The 18,795-nt window shown below is 41.8% G+C and overlaps 1 protein-coding gene across 6 annotated transcripts in view; it reads left to right on the forward strand.

The window, feature by feature from the left end:
* The window catches only part of GALK2 (galactokinase 2), a 79,844-nt gene that overhangs the window by 13,353 nt on the left and 47,696 nt on the right, over positions 1-18,795 (forward strand). For 4 of the 6 annotated variants that reach the window (XM_037909913.2, XM_027829080.3, XM_037909915.2 and 1 more), the window contains 2 exons: positions 4,126-4,216; positions 9,721-9,867. In XM_037909913.2, the coding sequence (XP_037765841.1) occupies positions 4,126-4,216; positions 9,721-9,867 (238 nt within the window). The remainder of the gene's footprint in view (positions 1-4,125; positions 4,217-9,720; positions 9,868-18,795) is intronic. The other 2 variants (XM_037909916.2, XM_043523328.1) reach the window with 1 other exon arrangement.

Below are 18,795 nucleotides of genomic sequence, written 5' to 3' on the forward strand. Positions count from 1 at the left end.
TTAAAACGTCAAAATTTTTTTTTAGCATCACTGTTCATTTTACAAATAGGTTCCCCCCCTTTTTATTTAAACTATATTGTATCAGGCTTGGCAAGGACTTATGCCTGTGACACGTAGCAAATAAAAAGCCAACTTCTCTTGCAGTTCCTGTTTGAGGAGGTTTCAAAAATTAGCATTGTGCACTCCAAGAAGTCATAATTTTCCTTTATCCCAACGGCCAGGAAATGTAACCACATACTTTTTACTGTTTTGCTTTGTCATATAAAAGAATAAAAGGTACAAAGAAAATCTGAGAGATGTTTATTTTGGAGATAAATGGACTTCAAACCTACCTCCTATCACAGACAACAACAATTTACACACACTGATTGTCACCCCTGTTTTTTGGGGGGATTATCCAGAAAACAAATTTAAATGAACCTAGCAATGGCATGTTTCTCATCACTCCAGATAAATATTTTCTCTTCTGTTGTTCAAATAGCTTAGCTATTTTGTTGTGTTCAAAAGTCATAAGCGACGGGGCTTTCACCTCTTCCTGTAGGAGACTATTCCACAGTCTGATAGATCTCAAACTGGAATATTTTCCTGATATCCAGCCTGAATTTTCTCTGTCTTAATCTCATCTCATTGCTTCTGCATAAACCCCTTGTATCACCCGAACTAACCACCCTCCCCATCTTGGTGTTAACTGTCTACAAATATTTTAATATTGCCTTCTTCACAAGGTCCCTTTAAATGGTACTGTTGTGTATAGTTGAAATCGTAGCAGACTGTGCATCATGTAGCAAGCTATGTTGTTCCTTTTAATGTTAACCTCTCCAAAATGCTGTAAAGATTGAATTCAATTCATGTTGGACTTGAGGACACAAATGAAAAAATAAAGTTAGTGAATAATAAGCATGAGAGCTGAAACTGTAACCTTGGTTAGAACTAGGTCATACGTTCCAGACTAGAAATGCAGTGACCAAGTTCAATGCTAGCAAGGACTCTGAAAGTCTGGTGCCACTGCTGGGAGTAGACTCTTCAAAGAGGGAGCAGAGTTTCTGCCACCGTTTGACGCCAGTCAGGAGACGAAGGGCTGATCTACACAGAGAAGTTGTGCTGCTTTAATTGTATGGGTCTAGTTAAAGTGGTACAAACTCCCCTTTGTTGTTATATCAATATAAAGGTGTTTTATACCAATAATAGCGGCAAAGAGTCCTGTGGCACCTTACAGACTAACAGACGTATTGGAGCATGAGCTTTCGTGGGTGAAACCCACTTCGTCGGATGCATGTAGTGGAAATTTCCAGAGGCAGGTATAAATATGCACACAAGAATCAAGCTAGGGATAACGAGGTTAGTTCAATCAGGGAGGATGAGGCCCTCTTCTAGTAGTTGAGGTGTGAACACCAAGGGAGGAGAAACTGCTTTTGTAGTTGGCGAGCCATTCACGTCTTTGTTTAATCCTGAGCTGATGGTGTCAAATTTGACAATGAACTGAAGCTCAACAGTTTCTCTCTGAAGTCTGGTCCTGAAGTTGTTTTGCTGCAGGATGGCGACCTTTAAATCTGCTATTGTGTGTCCAGGGAGGTTGAAGTGTTCTCCTACAGGTTTTTGTATATTGCCATTCCTAATATCTGATTTGTGTCCATTTGTCCTTTTACGTAGGGACTGTCCAGCGTGGCTTATGTACATAGCAGAGGGGCATTGCTGGCACATGAGGGTGTAGATTACATTGGTGGACGTGCAGGTGAATGAACCGGTGATGGTGTGGCTGATCTGGTTAGGTCCTGTAATGGTGTCACTGGTGTAGATATGTGGGCAGAGTTGGCATCGAGGTTTGTTGCATGGATTGGTTCCTGAGTTAGAGTTACTATGGGGCAGTGTGTAGTTGCTGGTGAGAATATGCTTCAGGTTGGCGGGTTGTCTGTGGGTAAGGACTGGCCTGCCTCCCAAGGCCTGTGAAAGTGAGGGATCATTGTCCAGGATGGGTTGTAGATCACTGATGATGTGTTGGAGAGGTTTTAGCTGAGGACTGTATGTGATGGCCAGTGGAGTTCTGTTGGTTTCTTTCTTGGGCTTGTCTTGCAGCAGGAGGCTTCTGGGTACACGTCTGGCTCTGTTGATCTGTTTCCTTATTTCCTCGTGTGGGTATTGTAGTTTTGAGAATGCATGGTGAAGATCTTGTAGGTGTTGGTCTCTGTCTGAGGGGTTGGAGCAAATGCGGTTGTACCTCAGCGCTTGGCTGTAAACAATGAATCGTGTGGTTTGTCCAGGATGGAAGCTGGAGGCATGAAGGCAGGCATAGTGGTCGGTGGGTTTTCGGTATAGGGTGGTGTTAACGTGGCCGTCACTTATTTGCGCCATGGTGTCTAGGAAGTGGACCTCCCGTGTAGATTGGTCCAGGCTGAAGTTGATGGTGGGGTGGAAGCTTTTGAAATCGTGGTGGAATTCTTCCAGGGTTTCCTTCCCATGGGTCCAGATGATGAAGATGTCATCAGTGTAATGGAGGTAGAAAACGGGCGTGAGTGGACGAGAGCTGAGGAAGCATTGTTCCAGGTCAGCCATAAAAATGTTGGCATATTGTGGGGCCATGCGGGTGCCCATAGTGGTGCCACTGGTCTGGAGGTATATGTTGTCACCAAATTTGAAATAATTGTGCGTGAGGATAAAGTTACAGAGCTCAGCAACCAGTTGTGCTGTGGCATCATTAGGGATACTGTTCCTGACAGCTTGTGTTCCTCTGTGTGTGGGATGTTTGTGTAGAGAGCCTCCACATCCATGGTGGCTAGGATGGTGTTTTCTGGAAGATCACCAATGCATTGTAGTTTTCTCAGGAAATCAGTGGTGTCACGGAGACAGCTGGGAGTGCTAGTGGCACAGGGTCTGAGTAGAGAGTCCACGTATCTGGACAGTCCTTCAGTGAGAGCGCCAATGCCCGAGATGATGGGGCATCCAGGGTTCCCGGGTTTGTGGATCTTGGGTAGTAGATAGAATAACCCCGGTCGGGGCTCTAAGGGTATGTTGATTTGTTCCTGTGTTAGTGTAGGGAGTATCCTGAGTAGAGGGTGCAGTTTCTTAGTGTATTCCTCAGTGGGATTTGAGGAAAGTGGCCTGTAGAATTTGGTGTTGGAGAGTTGTCTGGCAGCCTCCTTTTGGTAATCAGACCTGTTCATGATGACAACAGCACCTCCTTTATCAGCCTCTTTGATTATAATGTCAGGGTTGTTTCTGAGGCTGTGGATGGCATTGAGTTCTGCAAGACTTAGGTTATGAGGCAAGCAGCGTTGTTTTTTCCACAATTTCTGCCTGTGCACGTCAGCAGAAGCCATTTCGACCCTCAGGAGGAGTCCATGTGGAGTTCTTCTTCTTGTGTTGTTGGTGGGAGGTTATCTGTGTATCAGTGTGCTGTTCAGTGTTATCTTGAAAGTATTCTTTGAGTCGGAGACGGCGAAAGTAGGCTTCCAGATCACCACAGAACTGTATCACGTTTGTGGGGGTGGCAGGGCAGAAGGAGAGTCCCCGAGATAGGACAGACACACATAGGTATCCTCAAAAGGATGCTTTTTTGTTACAAATTATATATTTAAAAATACAAATGTTCACACCTACTCTGTCACTGATAACTTAGAATACTAAAAAGAAAGAGAAAAATTGGATTTGTGTTTAGAGTGTGGTAGCTGTTTTTTAAAAACCAAACCAAACCCTTTATTTCATTTTTCTCAGCATTGCCAGAAAATACACTCGTCAGTTTCCTTTTCTGGTTATAGCACAACCTTGCAATATTTGAGATGCAAACTTTGCAGGTAATTTGTTTTGTTTAAACGGCTGCTTCCATTGGAATGTTTTAAAAAGGCATGAAAACGTTGTTGGTGTTCAGTTTCATAATTTGTTTTTACAGAGCCCAGTTTCTGGGCCAAATTTGATGTATTAGCAATGTTTCCATTAAACAGCTTTTTTGTACAGTCGGTGAATAAGGTGGAAGAAGAGCCAGAGGAAAAGAATGTAATATGTATTGTGTAAAAAAAAAATGTCCAGGACAAAGTTTAAATGTTGCTGTTTCATCAGCAGATGGCAGTAGTAAGCCATGGAACTAAACTTACTGACATGTTTATAGACTTCGTGTTATATCTGTTTTTTCAGGGATTTCAGTACTAGTGTGAATAACATTCACATTAACAAAACCAAACCTGTGTGGCACAACTACTTCCTATGTGGGTTGAAAGGAATTCAGGTAAACCAAATTCATTTAACACATATGTATTATATGGGCTACCTTTTAAGATTAAAATATAATGTGGGTGTATGTTATATAATGTCCTATTACACTTATTTATAAAATATGTTATTTAATAGGGCATTTTTTACTCATCCAGCTTAATTTGTAGCTGTCTTTTGTATCCTGTTAACTAAAGTACTTTTTATATTTATGTTAAAAAATGTGTAAAATACTTTTGTTTTGCTTGTATGAAAATATTTGCAGGATACAAAACCTACATTAGATTTATTATATACATTATTATACAGAACAGTGTATTAATTTAGTGGGATCATGATCAGACTCATTAAAATAGAAAAATGTAAATTGAAATAGTCAAAGTTAGACACGTTGCTGAACAGAACCACATGCTTAAGGTTTATTTTAAAAAGGGGGCTGTAGGTCTGGAAATATGGAACCTAAAATAATAATTTGTTCCCTCCTCCCTGTCCCCCAAGTGAAGACTATTTTAAAATGTAAATAATTCCTAGGAGTACTGGAAAGACACACAGACCCCCTCTCCCCAGTGCATGAGAACCAAATAGTGAAATTGACTGGTCCTATTGCACATGCTAGGCACAAGGAAATGCAACCCCCACCCCCATCCAATAACAAACTGGATAAAGCAAGCAAAATAAAGTAGTTTTTAAAAACAGTTTCAGTTGCAATAATCTGCTTCAAATTATTAGCTGTACAGGCTTTTCAATGCATGTCTTTGGGGTGGGATTTTCAAAAGCTCATAACGCACTTAAGAGCTAAAAGAACAGGAGTACTTGTGGCACCTTAGAGACTAACAAATTTATTTGAGCATAAGCTAAAGTCATTGTACTCCTGACTCACTTAGGTGCTTTTGAACGTACCAGCCTCTTAGCTTAACTATGCCTTTAAAAATCATACTTGATTCAGAATGAAACAACAGCTCTTTCTTTATTAGGCTGAGAAAAAAAAGGAATTTTAGTACATCTACTTCTGTCTGAAACTTTGACAGAATGGTGAATGTTCAGTTCCATAGTTCATTTAGCACCTTTAAAACATGTTATACTATGCAATCATAGTAACAAACTGTTCTCTTTATGATCTAAAATTCCTGTCACTGCCCTATATGTTTCAAGCCCCAATCAGTAACTCCTATTTGCAGTGATGTGAATATTTTCAATCTCTGAATTGCCCCACAAGTAAAACATTCATTTAATTTGTATTTACTTTGCAATTTTATGCTAGTTTTCTTTACAGTAAAATGGCTTAGAGAAACATGACCTAAGTGTCCCTACATATTTTGGGGTGTGCTTTTGAGAGTTAGATCTTAAAAATAATTTTTTAAGCTTGATGGTTAATATGCAAAGCAGTTTTGTATACTAACGCTGGCAGAAAATAAGCATAAATGCTACAGACTCTTAAGAAACATTCAAATGCAAGTACTAAGAGGGTCCAAGGGGATAATCTGTTTATATGAAGTTGAACATGTTATCCTTTTGGGATAGAACTATTGCAGAACTTGGCAAAGTCCATTTTCATTTCTGAAACTGGAGTAAGTTTTTTATTTCAACATTGCGTGATAAGTTTGCAATTCTGATTCACATTGACGACAACCCTGTGGATGAGTTTCTGGTTAAATATATTACTCAAGTAGTTTTTTAAACAGGCTTGTCTGATGTTCTGCATGAACGAGCATTGGCAGCAATAGCATTTCAATTAATAATTTGTTTGTATTTCTGGAAAGGGAATTTTTAGATAATTTGTAGCAACGAAGAGACACATTCAACAAGATCTTTCTTATGTGCTGCATGAACTCTGCCCTTATTGCCTGCAGTTGGCTTTATTTCAGGAACAGGAATAGATTTTTTTTTGTAAGAAAAGAGGGGAGCTTCTTTTTGAGAAATGTTGGCATTTCTCAGGTGATTGTGATGGTTACGTAAATCTGCATTGGCACAATGATGTGTATGTATTTATACAATTTATGTGGGTGATATTTTGGTTGGTACAATATGGAGTTTATTTTGAACCAAAGTGAGCTAGAGATGATATAAAAATTGTTGTGAAAGAAGAGAACTAAAATGTTTAAAAATGTAAGAACAGAATACAATCTACAGATAGTGTTTTGGGATCCGTTAATGAAAATTATATATGATATTAATCTTGTGTGTGTGCACGCACGCACACACAATCACATTTTGAGCCACAGTAAAATCTCTAAAGTTATCCCTTTGCTTTAAATATAAATAGTATGATAGCAGTCATCAAAAGCAGAGTGGCCTCACATAAACTCGTAACTTTGGAGTTAGAAAAGGTCCTCTCTTACTTGTACAAATATTTCTCATATCAACTACCTACTGTTCTTTACTGTATACATATAATTAATGCATAGGCTTTCTACCAAGTGACTTCATTATACTGTATATGTAGCAGAACCAAGGTTATAATATCCATCTATTTTTTTCCAAGCTGCTAATACAACTGTATACAAACACAATTAATATTAACCACAAGTGGTAAGAATGCAAGCCAAAACAAGGAAAGAATAGATTAAAGAATATTTAGATAAATTAGATGTATTCAAGTCAGCAGCCTAACTTCAATACCTGGAAAGATACTAGAACAAATTATTAAACAATGAATTTGTAAGCATCTGGAAGACAATAGGGTTATAAGGAATAACCAGCATGGTTTTGTCAAGAACAAACCATGTCAAACTAATCTAATTTTTCTTAGACAGGGTTACTTGCCTAGTGCATGGGGTGGGCAAACTACGGCCTGTGGGCCGGATGCAGCCTGCGAACCATTTTAAGTTGGCTCGCAGTGCCCGCTAGGAAGCGGGGTCAGGGACCGCAGCACGCAACTCGGCCCCGCTCTGGTGCTCCAGCTGGATTGGGGGCCAGAACATGCAGCTTGGCCCTGCTCCCACGCTCCGGCAGGGTCGGGGGCCACTCCACGTGGCTCCCGGAAGCTGCCACAAGGCCCCGCTCTGGCTTCTACGTGCTCCAATGGCTCCCTCCAGTGCTCCAATGGGAGCTGCAGGGGTGGTGCCTGCGGATGGGGCAGCGTACAGAGCCGCCTGGCTGCGCCTCCACGTAGAAGCCTGAGAAGGGATATGCCACTGCTTCTGGGAGCTGCTTGAGGAAAGTGCTGCTCGGACCCTGCACCCCTGAGCCTCTCCCCATGCCCCAAACCTCTGCCCCAGCCCTGATCCTCCTCCCGCTTTCCAAACTCGTCGATCCCAGCCCGGAGCACCCTCCTGCACCCCAAACCTCTTATCCCCAGTCCCATCCCAGAGCCCACCCCCCCAGCCAGAACCTACACCCCTTCCCACACTCCTGCCCCAGCCCCGATCCCCCTCCTGCCCTCCAAACCCCTCGGTTCCAGCCCCAGAGCATCCTCCTATACCCCAAACTCCTCATCCCCAGCCTCACCCCGGAACCCGCACCCCCAACCAGAGGCCTCACCCCCTCCTCCACCCCAGCCCCAATTTAGTGAGCATTCATGGCCCACCATACAATTTCTATTTCCTGATATGGCCCTCGGGCCAAAAAGTTTGCCCACCTTTGGCCTAGTGGACAGGGGGAAGCAGTAGATGTGATATATCTTGATTTTAGTAAGGCTTTTGACACAGTCCTGCATTATATTCTCATAAGCAAACTAGGGAAATGTGGTCTAGAAGAAATAGCTATGAGATGGGTGCAAAACTGGTTCAAAGACTGTACTCAAAGAGTAGTTATTAATGGTTCTCTGTCAAACGGGGAGGACATATCTTGTGGGGTCCTGAAGGGGTCAGTCCTGGATCCGGCACTATTCTATCTTTTCATTATTAACTTGGATAATGGAGTTGAAAGTATGCTTATAAAATTTGCAGATAACACCAATCTGGGAGGGGTTGCAAGCACTTTGGAGGACAGGATTAGAATTCAAAATGACCTTGACAAATTGGATAATTGGTCTGAGTTCAACCAGATTAAATTCAATAGAGGTGAGTGCAAAGTATTGCACTTAGAAAGAAAAATCAAATGCAAAACTACAATATGAGGAATAGCTGGCTAGATGGTAGTACCGCTGGGGTTATAGTGGATCACAAACTGAATACGAGTCAGCAATGTGATGCAACTGCAAAAAAGGCTAATATCATTCTGGGGTATACTAACCAGAGTGTTACTGGGGTGTGAGACATGGAAGGTGACTGTCCTGCCCTACTCAGAGGCCTCCTCTGGAGTTCTGTGTCCAGTTCTGGGTACCTTGCTATAGGAAAGAAGTGGGCAAATTGGAGGGAGTCCAGAAGAGAGCAACAAAAGTAATCAAAGGTTTAGAAAAGTTGACCTATAAGGAAAGGTTAAAAACACCGGGAATGTTTAGTCTTGAGAAAAGAAGGCGGAGGGGGAGGGGGAGAGAGTGGCCTCATAACAGTCTTCAAAGATGTTAAGGGCTATTATAAAGAGGACAGGGATCAATTGTTCTCTGTATCCACTGAAGGTATAACAAGAAGTAATGGGCTTACTCTGCCACAAGGGACATTTGGGTTAGATATTGGGAAAAACTTACTGTTTGGAAGGCTAGTTAATCTCTGGAACAGACTTTCAAGGGAGGTCATGGAATCCCCATCATTTGAAGTTTTTCAAAACAGGTTGGATAAAGACCTGTCAGGGATAGTGTAGGTTTACTTGGTCCTGCCACAGCGCAGGGGGCTGGATTTGATGACTTTCCAAGATCCCTGCCAGCTCTACATTTCTCCGATTCTATATTTGATGTCTGTTTGATTCAGGGAGTTTGCATTCTTACTCGCGGGCTGCATGTAAAACTACCACATGGCTAAAATGTCTCAAACTTCAGTTTTACAAGGATCTCTACAAATTTCCAGTGTATTTTGGATTACAAATGCAGAATGCTGGCTCTGGCAGTATCTTATATTAGGAGACCCTAAATTTGGGAACTAATGTGACATCACAGGGCATGAGTCACAACAGAAGAGTATCTAGAGGTTGCAGTAGCAATGGAAATCAATAGTTCTGTGCATTAGTGCCTGTTCTAATTTAGTGGAGACTATAATAGGCTATTTTCTCTTTCAATTCAGAAATATTCTTGGTAGTTGAGCTGCAGAGCAGTTTCAAGAATAGAAAAAAAAATGTTTTAAGCACCATAATTCAGCAACAACTTGTCTGAGAGACCTCAGAAATTCTCTGCTGTCCTTAGACTGAGCATGCACAATATCAGGTTTAAAATAATATTTTTAAGTGAAGAGGGGTATCAAGATATAACCAAAATTTGAAATGGTCTTAAAATCTTATATTCATGCACTTCTCTTCTGAATTTTAATCTTGGTTTTTAAGGACCAGACATGAAAATGTCACAAACCCCCTCGCTCTTTATGGTGACACCAAACAGCACATCAGTAGTTCAACAACTCAGCAGCAGAAATCTCTTCCTAAACATGGGATAATTGAAAGTCTAAGGTGGTCTGTACTTGATACTCAGATTGTTTATTTTTTCATTGTTAGGAACATTTTGGTCTTAATAGCTCAACTGGAATGAATTGTCTGTTAGATGGAACCATCCCACCAAGTTCTGGTCTGTCTAGTTCCAGTGCGTTGGTATGCTGTGCTGGACTTGTGACACTTACAGCTAATGGAAAGACCCTTTCAAAGGTAATTTACTGTAAAACCCAAGAGTATTAACTGTAAAATACAACTTTAAATATTGTTAACATCCATAAATTTTTAAGACACAATGCAATTGTTTTTACAAAGAACTGTTGGATATAAACTGAAAATATTGCACAATTGAGGAAACATGTTTGGCCAAATTTTGGCAGGCTTTAAGTTTGGCAAGGAAACAGGCATACATTAAAGCTGCAGAAAGAGCATTATTGTAAGCCTGTATTTTGGCCAGCTCAAGTCTCACACATGGCCATCCCTGGACCAGATGTAATCTCTGCAAGCCAGGATTGAGCATATATGTTCTAAAGCATGTGGACCACACCCTCTGACCCTTATACTCCCTCCCTGAATGACTTGCTGTGGCTCTAGTAGCAAAGCATCTGTTGAAAGCCTGTGGAGAAGCTTCTTAATGGGTTATAGTCAAGGCAAAATAGGAGTAGAAATCTTCCATCCCTCTCTCCCCACTGTGTTTTGAAGTGAACCCATTTACAGTCCACATCCAGAATTAAAGCCTTTTTAAACAAATATTATTCCTCAAAAACAAACCCAGTGTAAGTGAATTGTTACCACTAAAACTGGTAGTAGACTTTTGTTCATGTGTCAAAACACCTCTGCAGTTGTTATGGCGCTTGAAGGTACCACATGGAGCAATAAAGTTGAGTCTGGTGGAAATGTCTGGTAGAATGTAGAATCTTAAATTCAAACATCAGGAAGAGAAAAGAATAGATATAGTGTACACTTGTGCCTGTTGCCTAGTCATTGTAATAAGTGTATTCACATTCCATAACAGAGGAAGTGATTATCTGCAATGATCCAGAAAACTGACAGGGATCAGAAAGCCTGAAATGTATTAGTTAGTAGAAATTGGTAACTTGAACACCAAGAACAGACTTGCTGTACGCTAAGTAATACTGTACAGTTCTCTTAAGAAAAAATAAGTTACAGAATGTACCTTTGGCTGGATGTGCACATAAACTCACACATGGTCTTGGAGTATAGTTCTGGATCATGCCAGACCTGTTCTGAAGAAGGTCAGCCAGGTGCAAAATGTCTGGTTGTGTTGAGTATGATGATGGGTGATAGCACTGATGAGGTGTGTGGCAGCAATGCTCTCCTCTAGCACAACTTCAGAGGTTCTGCAGACTTTATAGCATGGTAGAAAACAAGAAGTCTGGTGCCAAAGGCAAGTTTTTGCACCTAGCACAGAAAGCTTTATACCCAGCTTGGCCCAGATTGTCTGCTGCACCAAGCGTACATTTGGCATAGCAGAGAGACAGGGGCGTTCAGGGCCCTAGTGTAAAGTAGAGCACTCTAAGCGTCTGAGTCCCAAGGAACCATTTATCAGCTCAGTATAAAATATGCTGTGCCCCTCCCCTGCCAGCCCTAACGTGCACCCTGCACTTGGACCAAGTGGTGGGTGTTGCAGGGGCCAGCAATACCAGCTGTGCATCAGCTGGGAGCTTCCCCATGCCAGGGGATTTCGCAGCTGGACAGAGACAGGTGCTTTCCAGAACCTTGACACTTCTCAGACCAGAACTTTCTGGGGTCTCTATATGTATTTATGTATTTAAATTTTTTTGGAGGAAAAATCCCCCAAAGAAGATATTATTAACAGAATTAAAGATCCTGAAGTAATCAATAACTCTTATACAAAATACATCAGTGCAAGTTATCATACCGCCCCCTTCCCCAAGGCATTTGATATAACAGAAATGACAACTGAAGGTAATTTATATATGTTACAATGTCTTGTCATCAACGTGGACTGTCATGATAAGGTTATAAGAGAGGGTTGATTTTTCTTTCCCTTTTGATGGATGTTGCTAAGCCTTAAACACATGCTTTGCAAAAGCAATGCACAGAAACTTTTGGCTTCAGAATAAGATTTGGCTGAACGGTAGGAGTTCTGTGGCCAAAATTCTGGAATTTTGACCTTTTGCTGAATGGAACAGTTATCTGTTTTCTTGATGCAAAAACTATTTTTATGAAGACACTTTGAGTTATAGTTCTCTCTTTCCTGGTAATGAGAGTTTTAAATAGTGGACTGAAAGTAAAAGTAACTGGAAATTAAAGTGATCCTATGATATTCTCCCTTAACACGAGGCTTTACATCTGTAAGATAAAGAAAAGAACAAGAGTACAAAATGAAAGTGCTGTGCAGTTTTATCTGTGTTTCAGTGCTGGCTTTTAAAAATAGCTTTTTTTATAGAGGCTACAAGTCAGCTCAGAAAAAAAATGTTGTCACTAATTATTGTGTGTAAAAGTCTGAAAAAGGGCAGTGCTTTAGTTTGCCTAGAATTATTAAAAAAACCCAAAAACATCCGCATAATAGTTTAGGCAAAATACCAGTTCAAGTCAATTCAGCCAGATGTGTAATGTTAACCTGTTGCAGTACACTAATATTCAACTTGTAAGATGGCAAATTTAAAATTAAACAGTTAAAAAGAGTTCCTCTCTTCTATAGCAAGATTCCAGTGCAACCCTACACTGGCAAAACATGAAGACTGCTAATGCTCAGTAGTATCATTTGATTTTAAAATTATTTTTATGTTAATATTCGGAAAAGAGACCCTCATAAACACAGCTTTTCAGCATGAAAAAAGTCTTGTCAACAGTGGAAGCAGAATGAGGTTTTTAATTGTCCTAGCATCATGTTTTCTGGTAAAATTTGTGAGCACAGTAGACTAGTGCATTTAAATAATGAGATTTATTTGAGTGAATTGACCCTGGTGGTGTGCTGCAAATGAGAACGCATGCTGTGCTGAGGTTTGTTAGGCCACCTCTACATTTTTTCCATTGCTTAGAGCAGGATGGCTAAGTACATGTTTACCTCCTGTGTAAACTAAGGCAACAACATATATAGCGTATTGAACGTACAAGGGAAACATCGCGTGGCTGAGGTTGAGTGACATTTAAATACGTTCTTAGAAAGAGCAGTTACGGTCATTTGATGGAGCCGTAGGTAAGAGGCCCAAATCTACTCAGCTTTGGCAAAGCTCCCATTGATTTCAGTGGGAGCAGGCCTAATGTAATTACATTTATATTTACTAATTGGGGGCCTAATCCAATGCCATGACGTTAATAGAATAATTCCCAATGATTTGACCTGGATTATGCGCAAATAAATTACCAATAAAACAAGATGTGTCAGCCTTGAATTTCAAAAGGCTTCAGGATTGGATTTATAAAGCTGAATAAATTAAACCTGCACTTGTTCACACAAATCAGATGGATGGATGTTCAATTATTTTCATGCTGCAATAGTTGGGTGTAAATTTATGAAACTACTTTCAAAAATTTGGTCCATGCACGATGTAGATATTTAAGCAAAGATCCTATTTCTTGCAAGCGTACTTTGTAAAGAATGAGGCAAGAGAAGAATAAGAAATGGGATACAGAAACAGAACGGCACTTTGCAGGGGGTTTGCATTTGTACTGTGGACTGTGTGTATTTCAGGGGTGAAAGTAAGTTAGAGGACTTACTGGGGAAAGTAAGTTAGAGGACGCCGGAGTCCTGAGCAGGGGGCGTGGCCTCAACTGGAAGGGGCGTGGCCTTAACCGGAAGAGGCAGGACCTTTAAATCTTGATTTAAAGGGCCCGGGGCTCCAGTTGCAGTAGTGGCAGCTGGGAGCCCAGGGCCCTTTAAATCACCCCCGAGCTACCAGCTGCAGAAGCTCGGGGGCAATTTAAAGGGCCCAGGGCTCCAGCTGCCGTAATCGCAGCGGAGCCCCGGGCCCTTTAAATCACTGAGGAGCCCTGGGGGCTCCCAGCTGCTGCCGCTACCCCAGGGCTCTGGGCTCTGGCAGAGCTTTAAAGGGCCTGGGGCTCTACTGTGGTAGCGGCTGCCAGAGCCCCGGCCCTTTAAATCCCTGCCAGAGGTCCGCCGCTGCTACTCCAGGGCTTTGCAGCAGGGCTCAGGCGGAGATTTAAAGGGCTTGGGGCTCTGGCAGCCGCTACTGCCCCGGCCCTTTAAATTCCCTCTGGAGCCCTGCCGCTGCTACTCTAGGGCTTCGGCAGCAGGGCTCCAGCGGGGATTTAAAGGGCCGGGGCGGTAGCGACGGCTGGAGCTCTGGGGCACTTTAAATCCCCGCTGGAGCCCCGCCGCCACTACCCCAGTGCTTTAAATTGCTGTCTGGGAAAGCTGGTCCCGGTATGGCGCACCAGCTCTTAGCGGTGCACCGTACTGGGGTGTACCGGCTTACTTTCACCTCTGGTGTACTTCCTGGTATATTGTTAAACATACTTACATACATTTTCTGAAAGTGAAACTTTGTCATTTTAGGCAAGTATGCTGTCTAATAATGTGGAATTAGTTGCTCTGTGGCTGATTTTATACCAATTGGAAATCAAACCAGATCATTTTGGGCCTGATCCTGTGATGTGATCCACTTGTGCAGCCCCTGCTCCCATGTGGAGTCCCATTGCAGGTAGAGTTGCCAGGTGTCCAGTTTTCGACTGGAATGCCTGGTCGAAAAGGGATCCTGGTGGCTCCGGTCGGCACTGCCCACTGGACTGTTAAAAGTTGGCGGCACAGTAGGGGCCTGGGGCTAAGACAGGCTCCATACCTGCCCTAGCTCCGCGCTGCTCCTGGAAGCGGCCCCCAGGTCCTTGTGGTCCCTAGGTGCATGGGCGGCCAGGGAGGCTCTGCGCACTGCCCCCACCCCAGGTGCTGGCTCTGCAGCTACCATTGGCTGGGAACTGCGACCAATGGGAGCTGTGGGGGTGGCGCCTGCGGGCACAAGGGCAGCACACGGAGCTTCCCTGGCCGCCCATGTGCCTAGGGGCCGCAGGGAATTGGCGGCTGCTTCCTGCACCCCAAGCCCCAGCCTGGAGCCCCCTCCTGCACCTCAAACCCCTCATTCCCAGCTCCACCCCAGAGCCCACACCCCCAGATGGCACCCTCACCCCCCTCCCACACCCCAATCCCCTGCCCCAGCCTGGTGAAAGTGAGTGAGGGTGGGGGAGAGCAAGCAACAGAGGGAGGGGGATGGAGCAAGTGGAGGCAGGGCCTCAGAGAAGGGGCAGGGCAGGGGTGTTCGGTTTTGTGTGATTAGAAAGTTGGCAACTCTATTGCAGGATGGGGGCCATAGAGTTTACGACTGCGCCTTTGAACCATAGTGCTGTGGTGAGTTAGATGCCTAAATACTTTTGAGGATCCGGACCTTAGGACTTAGCTTCAGGTTTTTGTTGTGTTTCTGTTTCAGTTATTGAGGCAGGGAAGTTACACAAAAAGGGCCTGCTGCCAAATTCTTATATGAGCTTGGGTCCATGTGCTGACTAAGGGAACTGATCCAAAGCCCTATTGAAGTCAGTGAGTTTTTCTATTTATTGCAGTGGGCTTTGAATCAATCACTAACTGCATTAATTTTGAGTGTTATTAGTCAAGAGGTTGGTATACTATAACTATGAAAGGGTTCTTCAAATCAAAATTTATAATGTAGCAGTTTTGACTTGTGAATTAACTCAATGTGTTTATCTTGGCACAAGGATATGTTGTTTTTACATTGGTTTATATCTTCTAGCTTTTTGGTTCAATACTCTTCTAATTGAATAAATCCTTAGAATATTGAATTAGGGATCATTATTTCAGTTTAAATGGAAATGTTAATCTAGTTTTATATACAGTTAAGGTCTTAATATTTTGCTTTGTGTAGATCAACATTGAGAATGGGTGGTTTTATATTTTAAATTCAATGTTTAAAAAAAGTGACTAGTGATTTTTGGGTGAGTACGCCACACTTTCTGAAAACCAGGCCCCTTTTTGCTGTCTCAAGTTAGGCACCCAAAAACGGAAGCACTTTAAATCACGAGTCACTTTTGAAAATCTAGGCCATTAGAAATAATGATGGAAAGAGGGGAGTCGGTTTGTGAAGGCCAGTGTTCTCCCCTTTTGCAATGCAGCACACTGGGAAAAGATAAATAGGGACATAAGCTTTGCACATTAGAACTTCATTTTTGCAGCTGAAGTGAATAGCACAGGTAGCACAAAGTGTTGTGTTTGTGTTTATTTTAAGTGCATTATTTTAGTCTTGGATCCAGTGTTTCACATAAGTAAATGATGTTTTAATAAAAAGGAAAATTCAGAGGACACATGGCTTTAAATGTGGCTTTAGTCTGAAAAGTGTCTACCTGACAATGCCATCTGGAGGGGGGGAAGGAGACTGTGTTCCGTGCTTATGGCTATCATTGAGAGACAGTAAAAATAGAATTGCAGGATGCTGTTTTAAGAGTCACTTTTCAGTGTAGAACCAGACTTAAAATAGTCTGTTGTACACAGAAGAGAAAGTACCATCCACTCGTCTAAATCCATTTTGATCCATCAATATAACTTCAGCAGGACTTACATGTGGGATAAACACACCCCTGTACAGAAAGCCACCGAAGGCTTAAACAAGCTTAAGTCTAGTGTTTACTTGGGATTTAAGTCATTCATAGGCCTTGAGGTCGTCTTCTGAACAAGGTCAATTTCACCCTGTTTGAGTAAGGGCTGTAGGATCAGGATCTTTGTGAACTAATTCTGGAAACTTTAGACAGAAAAGCAATGTTTTCTGTCATTTTCTCAGCTAAGTTATACACAGTAAGCCTCTGCACGACCCAGGGCCTGATCCAGAACATGCTGAAAGCAATGGGACTCATTCCATTGACTTCCATTGGACCAGGATTATAATTCCTTTCAGAAGAGAAAACACTGGGTTTTTAAGATGGCACTGCTAGCATTTGCTAAGGATTTATTTCAGATATGGAGACCAATCAGAATTTTGGGTATGACACCTTAGGATAATTTTCACAGTGATTAATTGTAATTTCACAGAAAGTCTTATGTGGTAAGCAGCAGGAGTGGATGAATCCTTAAAAAGCAAAGGTTCTGTTTCATGCCAGTGCCCTTAATAAAGAGGAAAGGGAAATATGAAATGAAGGATAGAGAAACCAAATTAAGTTTTGTGGTTGGTTTACACTGTGCACTGTAAATGACATAATAGTCTGTTTTTTGTTTTTGTTTTGTTTTGTAAAAGAGAAAAGCACACAGGCTGAGCATGTGGAAAATTTCCAGCTGTTCAGGCCTCAGGATACATAAAGCGATAGAATAGCTTTGACTCTTTGGTCCCAAACTGCCCAAGGAATTCAAATTAGACAGAGAAACAAGGAAACAATCAATATCCCAAGTTTGCAAAGCCAATCACATCTAGAGAAATAGAACAGCTAGGTGAAGGCTTCTGGGAACATGCACTCCGAGGATCTCCGTCTTCTCCTGCACAGCTCATCCTGTCATATTTAATGGAGTGCAAAAACTTCGGCGGCTTTAGACCACACAAAAATAAACATCAGTATGTTGCCCACAGGACTAGTACACAAACCAGTGTAAACAAAATCGAAACATTTCTGCGGTGTACGTATACAACCGTAGGTCCCCAGTGCCGACGCTAAAGCTGGGCTTTAGTGTGTTCGGGACTTCGTGCTGACCATTCGCACCCGGATGATTTTCACCCTGAGAATTTAGCTGTGGAATTTTCAAAAGCATTCAGCATTAGCCTTTTCTGCTTCCACCGAAGTCAAGGGTAGAAATTCCATTGCCTTCAATGGGAGAAGAGTTAGGCCAATACCAATGTCTTTTGAAGATCCCACCCTGACTCTGAAACTGCTGTGCAGTGAGGAAGGGTCTTAGAATTGTGCCTGTAGCCACCTCCCATCTAGCCTCAATTTCTCTACCTGTAAAATAGGGTAACAGTCAACTACCTTACCGGAGTTTTTGTGAGGATGAATGTCTATAAAGTGACTTGAAGTTGTAGACTGATGCGTGCAATGGTTATAATTTAGATTATTTTATCACATTACTACAGAGAGTTTTTCCATTTCCTTTCTATTTTAAAAGTATCTGTCAAATTAAAGTGATTGAGCTTGGTGCTGGAAAACAAAGTTGCTTATCTATAAATACACATGTAGACTTTATATTTTAAGATGTTGTTGTTATAAAGCACTATCAAAGCTTCCAGGCCTCCTCCTCACCATAGAAAAAAAAAATTCCAGAGCTATTAACAAGTTGTTAGGTTTGACTGTGTTTATTCAAATCAAGTGGAAGCAGAGCACTTGAGCGGCTTGTGTGGTAATCAAAGGCCACAATCTCTCATGAACCAGACTGGAAATACACCATTTAAGTATGTTAAAGGACAGATGACATCAAGTTAAAATTACTGTGGTTATGATGACATCCAGATAATATCTGACAAATATTTTCCTGCTTCTGATGGAAATAAGTATCATTACCTTGCAAAACATATGTGAAATTCAGGTAATTGGAATTTAGCATGCAGACCAAAGGCAGATGGTAACCTTCATTAGTCTCTAAGTATTAGGTTATTTTATCCACAAAATATATTTTAATATCAGGTCTTTTCTCCCCAGATGCTATTGGATCATATATTAAACGTCTGAGATTGAAAGACTATGAACATTTATGTTGGCTTAAACTATGTCTTTAGTGATATAGAATAATGATCATGTCATGCTGCTTTTATATGCTGCTATACGTATGAAATAGTCATCTATATCTGTAGCTTTATAGTTTTCAATACTATGAGCTGAAGACCTGATCCAAACCCCATTGAAGAAATGAAAAATCTGTAGTGTGTTTTTCCTCAGGCGCTAAATCTTCCACACTTTATCGTGCAAGCAAGTGCTGAAAGCCACATTGGTTGCGACATATAAAATGAAACTGGACAACACATTGGTAAATGTAAATTAGGAAACATTCCTGCATTGGCTGAGGGATAGACTAGGTGGACTAATAGGATTTTTGCATCTCCTGATTCTATGATTTTTTGCTCATGCATACACATAGATACCTTCATTTCCCAGAAGTTCTATGATGAAAAGAGCTCTCTTGGAGCACTGACAGTGAAAATGTTTAAAGGCTGTAGC

Source organism: Chelonia mydas, chromosome 10, assembly GCF_015237465.2.
Source record: "Chelonia mydas isolate rCheMyd1 chromosome 10, rCheMyd1.pri.v2, whole genome shotgun sequence".
NCBI classification, from domain to species: domain Eukaryota; kingdom Metazoa; phylum Chordata; order Testudines; family Cheloniidae; genus Chelonia; species Chelonia mydas.